At 33.3% G+C, this 8,612-nt stretch overlaps 1 protein-coding gene across 1 annotated transcript in view; it reads right to left on the bottom strand.

Annotated features, from left to right (window-relative positions):
• Positions 1–5,133: 5,133 nt before the first annotated feature.
• The window catches only part of LOC112500460 (polyphenol oxidase I, chloroplastic-like), a 9,509-nt gene continuing 6,030 nt past the window's right edge, over positions 5,134–8,612 (bottom strand). The window contains exon 2 of the mRNA XM_025103954.1: positions 5,134–5,661. Within this exon, the coding sequence (XP_024959722.1) occupies positions 5,269–5,661 (393 nt within the window). The 3' untranslated portion in view covers positions 5,134–5,268. The remainder of the gene's footprint in view (positions 5,662–8,612) is intronic.

The following is an 8,612-nucleotide window of genomic DNA, read 5'->3' as shown; positions in this document are numbered from 1 at the left end:
TCTCTCTCTCTCTATATATATATATATATATATATATATATATATATAAGCGATCAAATACAAACCATCCAATTTGTACAAACCGTGCAAACCTCATTCAACCAATCATAATTTTTTATTTTGTTAATTTTTTTTGTAATTATGTGAGGTTGATTAATCATTTTTATTGTGAAGGTGTTAATAAATGAACTCTCATCATTTCTATGAATATCTCAATTTATTGGGTTGCATTGGTTGTACAAATGCATAGTGTTGTATTTGAAACAAACTCTCTTTCTCTCTCTCTCTCTCTCTCTCTCTCTCTTTATATATATATATATATATATATATATAAGCGATCAAATACAAACCATCCAATTTGTACAAACCGTGAAAGGTGAGGTTGATTAATCATTTTTATTGTGAAAGGTGTTAATCATGGATATTATCATCTTTATTGTTTTAATTTTAGAGAAATACATGAAACAATTTTATTAAAATTCCATTAAGTAATATATAAAACAACTTCATCAAAAAAGTATTATATATATGAAACAATTTCACAAGATTAAACAATTTCATAATTTTTTTTCATAAGATTAAACAATAAAATCGATGAATGAGCATGGTTTGCACGGTTTATACAAATTGAGTGGTTTGCATTTAATCGTTCATATATATATATATAGGGTGTTAAAATCAAATACAAGACATATCATAGCATATGTTGACTCGTTCAAATTGATGTCTTTAAAAACAAGATTTGGTATTGTCGAAAATGTAAATTATGGCAAGGATTTGGGAATCCATGGTGGGGAGTGTGGACCTATATAAAGCTGGTGAGTTGGGGCTCCGGATAGCGATCCACTTGTATATTTTGTGAAGTACAATTTACATTAAATGCTATGATATATATATTTCATAAACAATTAAATATCTTGTTATTTGAAATATAAAATTTAAATGAATAGTAAACCATAATTTAAAAATAAAATATTTCTGAAATGTAAATGTATAATTGCATTTGTTACACAAATATATGAAAATGTGACAAAAAAATCATTATGGAATAAATTATTCTTCTTTCTTTTAATCTTTATATAATTGTAAATGTGTTTTTATTAAATTGTTAATTTTTTTTATTTAATGCGTCACATTTATAAATATTATATGCTAAAAAAATAAATGGAACTCTACATCAAAATCACATACAATTACATCAATTTGTATCTACTCCACATGCCAAATAAGAAAGAGATCAATTTTGTATTAAATCAAACCAATATATATATATATATAGAGAGAGAGAGAGAGAGAGAGAGAGAGAGAGAGAAAGAGAGAGAGAGAGATTGTTTCAAATGCAACTCATCGCATTTGTACAACTAATGCAACCTAATAAATTGAAATATTTATAAAAATAATGAGAGTTCATTTATTATGATTTAAATATTTATAAAAGATATATAAAGTTCATTAATTATGATTTATAGCTACCTGGCTTAAATAAAGAGATATCAACTTTATATAATAACTATATATTAATTTAAAATGGTTTTTGTGGACGCAAATATAACAAAATCTATGGACCAAAAAACAACTTCAATATTAATAAAAATATATTAAAAAAAAGAAAAGAAAAGAAATCGAAGATATTACCTCGTAAAACTCTGTGCGGTTGCTTGGATTTCAGATTTTTGAAATTTGAAAGATCATATACACACATATGTATAGGGTTAAGTTTCGATCTACACCTTTGGATCAATCCTTTATTGAATGCCAAAACTAATGAGGTGCTTCGAGATAGTTCGGATCAATTCTCTTCCAAAACATAATTCATGAACGGGTATGAAATGAAAGTGATCAACGGTTCAAATTTCTTCTTGCAGTTCTTTTTTTCTTACTATCCTTTGCGCGCGCACACACACACATACATCTGGATTGATACCATTAAGCCAAAAATCTCTAGACTCTTTGTAATGTTATGATTGAAGTCGTGTAAACTAAAAGCACAAGTATAAGAGTGGGATGTTGTACTTGACTGTACTACACCACCAATCGGCTGGTACAAATTTCTTTTGTACTTTATTTATTTATTTATTATTAATAGTATAATATAAATAAAATTATATGTTTTTTGTTACAAAAATTAACATCCTAATTGCGATTTCATCTTGAAAGTGATATATTCATTCATGTTATTATGGAAATCTGAGTTTCAATACACAATTATACATATAAAAACTAAGCTTAACTTTTTTATTACCTCATGGTGAATGCAGGATGTTTGTTTAGTATGACACATTTAAGGTAGATTAAATGTCTGTAAAATCGTCCAATATGTTTTTAGTACAATTATGCTATTTCGAGGGATTTTTAAATTTGATTTGGTTGATTTCAAGTGACTTTTTTGGATTTTGATTAATTTCGAGGTATTTTTTTGATTCGTCGGAGCAAAGTGAGAAATTACTGGGAGGACTATCGTAAAAAAGTTAAAAAAAAAACTATTTTTTACCTATATAAAAGGGGGGGGGGGGTGGATATTCTTTAATGGGGGGCCAGCCCCCAACTTTATAATACTACATACGCCCCTGGTGGTATCGTTGGATAGTTGTATAAGTGCTTACCGGATAAATTTTCTTATTGGATGAACATGAGAAGGACTAAGAATCTTTTGGATAAGAGCAATGAAAAGAATAGAGAGTTTTGTCCGGTAAGTAAGGATGACGACTCTTACCCAGGTAAGTATTTACCCAGTAATTTGTTGTATTTGATATGCTTTTTATGTACTAAAATCTTACGTATCAAAATAAATTTGTTACAGTTTTCAGACATACTCGATGTGTATTACCAAGGGGTTGGGTTATATGTAAATTATATGATATATGTGTTGATCTCAAATCTCTCAATAACACTAATAATCTAGTTAATAATAATCAAATTATAATGATTTGATGAATAAAGTGATGAACACTTAAGAAGAAAGTAAGAACAACTAAGAACAATCTTGAGCTTCAAAGATTTCACTTTATAAATAATTAAAACGAAAAGCTACTTTTTACAATAGGCTTAACCACATATTTATACTAATAAGCTAATAAGAAGATAATTATCTAGTGAGACATTTTAGCTAATCTTCTATTAACAGATAACGTTTATCTAAACTATAGATAAACTTTAATATCAAAGATAAACTCGAAGTCTAGCTGTTGACTTGTCATCTCCAGCTGTCATTCATGGTGTGATGGATCATCCTTATCTTTAAGTCTTCATTGCATGCTTCAGGATGAATTGCTGGATAATTCTCTAAGTGTAGATGACCAGAGGGTCGATGGAGATGCACTTTCCATCACATCCTTGGTCGTCCATCGGTTCTCTGGTTGTGCTCCAGACTTAACCGTTTCTGCTTTGATGTTCATCGGTCTTCTGGTTTTTCATCACTTATTGTTTTTTTATTACTTTTTACATTATGAATTATGGGGTTTAACAATATGCTATGTAGAAAGCTGTCAAGCTGAGTTGGTACATACATCACAACATTTTTCAAAACGTGATTTATGACAACAAAATTATATTACACACACACACAAACTATATTATAAAGCATGTTAAAGGATTATTGTTGAATTTTTAAGAGATACAAATCTTGATGAATCATGTACAATTTTTTAAGGTTTATGACCTTCGACGTTCAACATGATAATTAAAAATAAAATTATTTTTATTTTTAAATTCCACTTTATACCCTTATAATTAGTTATTTAATTTACTTTATATCTCTTCATTTTTCATTTTTCACCATTCTCATATTAACATAAATGATCGTATATATATTAACTAAATTATATTAAAAAATGTTTCCTTTTATATAAATTATAACATCATAATCATCTTTTCATTACCTTCAAAATGAGTCAAATATCGAATATTTTTAGATTTAATAATATTATTAAATATGATAAATACGTATTGAGTTAATTTTAAAACTTGTTTTTAATATATTAATTTTTCACTTTTGATCTTCCATCTACACCCCTTATGTACAAGGTTCTAATCCCCCACCTCTTCATCACTTCCTTTTGAGCGAAACGAGCCGAGCCGAATCGAGTAGTATTAATCAAGCCGGGCTTAAAAAATGAATACCAGATTCGAATTCGCCCTGAGCTCGATTAATGTTTCAATGTAGGGCTCGAGCTCGAGCTTGAATATTTTTTGAGTTATCAAGCTCGATGCTCGCTTATGGGTTTGAACTCGCGATTGATTAACTTGTTTATCGGCTTGAGCTCGCCAATTTTATATTTTATTGTATGATAATAATATATGAGCATGTTTGTCTCGAAAAAGGGTATGCTCGAATAGCTCGGCTCGGCTCGGCTGGACTCGAAAAATTGAACCGAGTTTTCAAACGAGCCGAGTTGAACATTGGTATTACAAAGCTCAACTCGTTAAGTTAAAGAAGTGCTATTTTGTGTTCGAGATCTACTCAAGCTCGAAATAAATGAGCTCGAGTAGCTCGTTACAAACTCAAAATAGAAAATTATGGGTGAGACTCAAATCATTAGCAATTGACAAATGGAGAAACAATTGTGGGCTCTCCCAATGAATCTCTCTGCTCCCAAATTTGGGCTGAAATGAATGAATGGGCCCTTCAAAATAACCCATTAGTTGGGGTAGAGCTAATGGGTTTAAGCAGTTATGCTATTTTGGTTATGACTTCTTTAGTTTGATGATTTTGATCCCAATCTTCATCGCAGAATATGATTACGTTTCCATCCTCGTTCCCGACGGGGAACCCAGGATTTTTTTCCCGTTAATATAAGACAATTTAAATTAAATATGTTAAACATCATACTCGATTGATAATGGTTCATATTTAAATCTCACATATTTTCAAGACTTGTTTTTATAGAGTATTAAACATTCATATATGAACAAAACCACAACATCGTATGTAATTGTTTGATCAGATTTTGTGGGTTTCCACATTTTTTTTGGGTTTTCGGACAGGATATGTTTCCCCACATAAAACAAAATAACAGTGAAAGTAGCAGAAGACAACAAAGGAATTCGGGAGACAAAAGGTACAATAAGTCTTACCCTTTTCATGATATTGAAAGTTCAGGAATTTTCTTATTAGAGCACGTGGTCTAATCCTCGTTTTGTTTTATAATAATGGTCTATTTATTCACGTATGTACAATCGTTAATTACATATATTTATTTGAGTTCATTCTAATTTATTTCTATCAATCGCAAGTGTTGTAAGATGTTGGAGCCATGCATGATTGATGGTTTAAACAATGGGAACCAGCTCGATCTTGATCTCGGAAACGGTGACATCCTCGCACCCTGTCCTCGGCACCAAACTCACGACCACGTACTCATCATCTTCAGCTTTCAAGTCCTCCAACAGCTCCGTGATCCCGAACCTCGCCCCACTCATCATCATCATCTTTTCCGAGCTTCTGTTGTGCGGCAACTGTGCGAAACTACCAGCAAACTCACTGTCGGCCGCTGTGGTTGCTGGTACATTGTCTTTGTCATTGACAAACACATCGAACTTCACAAACTTCTCACCGTCGAATCTGACTCCATTCACCATCAATACCTCGGTTGCCTTCTCCTTGTCCTCTTTGGTCCTGTTTACAGCAGGCCTCTTCACGAGTACCTTCACCGTCTGGTCTAACTTCACCGGAAATTTCACGTCCTTCACCGTTCCGGCTGACTCAGCGGGAATTAGTTTGGAACCCTTAGCATTTGGAGTTGGCCGATTCCCGTGTTTCAGTCCAATACTCGTGTCGACACCGTCACGCATCTCTACGTCTAGACTTGCAGCAGCAGAATCTGAAATATTGGGAACGGCAAAGGCCGACGAGAGGGTGGTCAAACCGATCCCCAGCAGCAAGTTTCTCCGGTCGATATTCTGCATGTCAAATGATGTTTCGGGTTTTATGAGCTTAGGTTTTTCAGAGCTTTCGAGGGTCTTATCGTTGCCATCTTCGCCGGCGTTGCATGGGACTTTGAAGCGACGGCCGGTTTTCTTTGCATGAGGATGGACGCGGTGGGAGTTGGCCTTCTTGGTGGTGGCCGAAGTGGCGTTGAGAACGGTGGACAAGCTAAAAGATGACATGATTGAATTAGAAATTTGGATGGTGAGCTTTTGAGCTCCATTTATATAGCATATAGAGAGATGGGTGGCTACGTACGTGTGACAGTAAACATACACACCACCTCATGCTTAATTTCACATGTTTATCCTTAAAGATTACGACCACTTAATGTAACCGATCGACTTTCTACTTGTAGAAAGTTTCTGCTCTTTTCTTGTCTGCTTCTTGTTTTTCATTTTCTTTTCTTCCGGTGCCACTTTCCAAAAATAGACATGTGTCTCGTTTATAGCCGAAAACGTAGCGATCATTCATCACTTCTACCCACGATTCTTGCCAAGTATAAACGTGGTATTAGCCACGAATTACGAACGTCTTGGCTACAAGATTCTTCTCAAATTGACCTACATGGTGATTACTGTAAAAAACCAGTTCAATATCTTGCTCATGAATCCATTCAAAAAAACCGTTGGACCACTCAAACCGATCGAACCAAGTCAAACTGGACCCTTTTTGGCGGTTTGGTCTGGTTTGAAAAATAACAAAACCGGATGGTCCGCTCCAGGTTACGATCTGGAACCTTTTTTGGGCGGTGTGGACCAAACCGACCGCCAAATACATATTTATTTATTTTAGTATTACCAAGCTCAATTTTTTTAACTTATGGGCTATGACCCAAATATATATCTTAAGTCCAACATAAAGCCTAACATCTAACATAATCAAATTCAAATGAATTGCCGTCTAAAATCTCTAAACCAGTAAACATATCGACACATTTGACATTGACGGTCTCCAAATTTTGAAATCTCTGAAGAACTCTATCAATCTATCGATCTTTCCTAATCCATGGTTTGATTTCGGCGCACATAATCAAAACATCAACCAAGTGATTCAACCAACTAAAATTTGCCTTCTATTTTCTTTGGTCAAGAATTAAAGGTTGTGAAGTCGTGGATTTTGTTACTCAATACTCATAGTGCAGTAGTAAATTTGTTAATTTGTTTGTTTTCTAATATGTTATTTGTCTAGAGTTTGGATTGCTTGGATTTTGGATTCAAGAGCCGCTTAATTATTACATTTATTTGTTTGGATATTTTGTCTTGTTAAAATGGATATTTAATCTAAAATTCTAAATTATATATGATTTTTTAAGTTCAATATTTAAAGTCCATTAAAAACTCAAACCGCCTAAACTGGTCGAACCAGACTGCCTTTTCGTGATCAGGTTTGACCGGTCTGGGCACTTGATGTCAAACCGCTCGATTTAAAAAATTTATAAACCGTCATTACGGTTTAATTTGTGGTCTGAGGGGTTAAACCGTCCAAACCGAACCGCGAACACCCCTAGTCATAGAGTGATTGGTCAAATTACCATTAATCAACATTTCGTCATCTTAATGATAAATGTTTAAACTACATAGTCACTTTATTGATACTCCAACCGACTATATATCTTCACACACACACACACACACATATCTTCACATATATAAAAAATAAGTCAAAATACAGTTTCATGATAGTCTATTATTGTACGATGTCACAATTTGACGATAATACGTCAGTACTCTATAACAAATCGCTAACGGTAGTCATTTCCACGACCATCTCTCGATAGACGGTCTTATACTTTTGTGTTTATATATATAGACTTGTTAAATGTTCACCTAGTGACCTCTCAGTATGATCAACCGATGGAGTCGTCTACTATCGGTACTAGTCTGTTTTAAATAGTGTCCTTGCCCCTCGGCATTACATTACTTGTTGAAGCGGCTAATTAATCGCAAACTTGTGTTCTTAACAACGTTTTCCACTGCTCCAACCCCTTGTTCTTCGGACTCTTCTACTAGCACATTTCTACATTCAATATTGGTTTATCTCATATTCAATTCATTTTCATCAAGAATATGCAATTATTTTTCTAAATATCCATCTACATATATGCATTATATACACATGTAATTCAATTTTGATATACATATCATACATAAACTCAATATATATATATATATATATATATTAGGTTTGAACTCGTGTATTACACGGGTTAATGACAAAAATTAAACGAAAATGATATGTATTTTTATAAAGAATTAATAATCGGAGGTAATATATAAACTTAGACAAAAGTACAAGTCTGATTAAACTTTTGATATAAAGATGCTCTTACTCGAGAATTAAATGTTACATATACAAAAGACGGCATGTGCTTCGATGATCAGAAAAACTTCTAAATGAAGACGAACAATGTAGATCTAATATGCAGCGCTGCGTATTACATGCAGAGCCTTTGTATACCTCTGTATGAGACAAGCATCAGAGGCTCTGGGTAGTACATGCAGAGATAGAACTCTTACTCAAGACAAGTACAGGGCCTTTATGAAGGACGGAGGCAGAGTCAGAATGACCCTGTAGCACCTGTAGAACCTCTGTTAAGCTCTGTATGAAGAACGGAATCAGGCTTCAAGGACACAAGCGTAAAGAAAGTTTCCAGAGATTAAGACGGAAACTATTCAGAGTTACAAGT

The sequence above is a fragment of the Cynara cardunculus genome (genome assembly GCF_001531365.2).
Source record: "Cynara cardunculus var. scolymus isolate 2C chromosome LG 17, CcrdV1, whole genome shotgun sequence".
Classification (NCBI taxonomy): Eukaryota; Viridiplantae; Streptophyta; class Magnoliopsida; order Asterales; family Asteraceae; genus Cynara; species Cynara cardunculus.
This window is presented reverse-complemented; position numbering and strand designations above follow the sequence as displayed.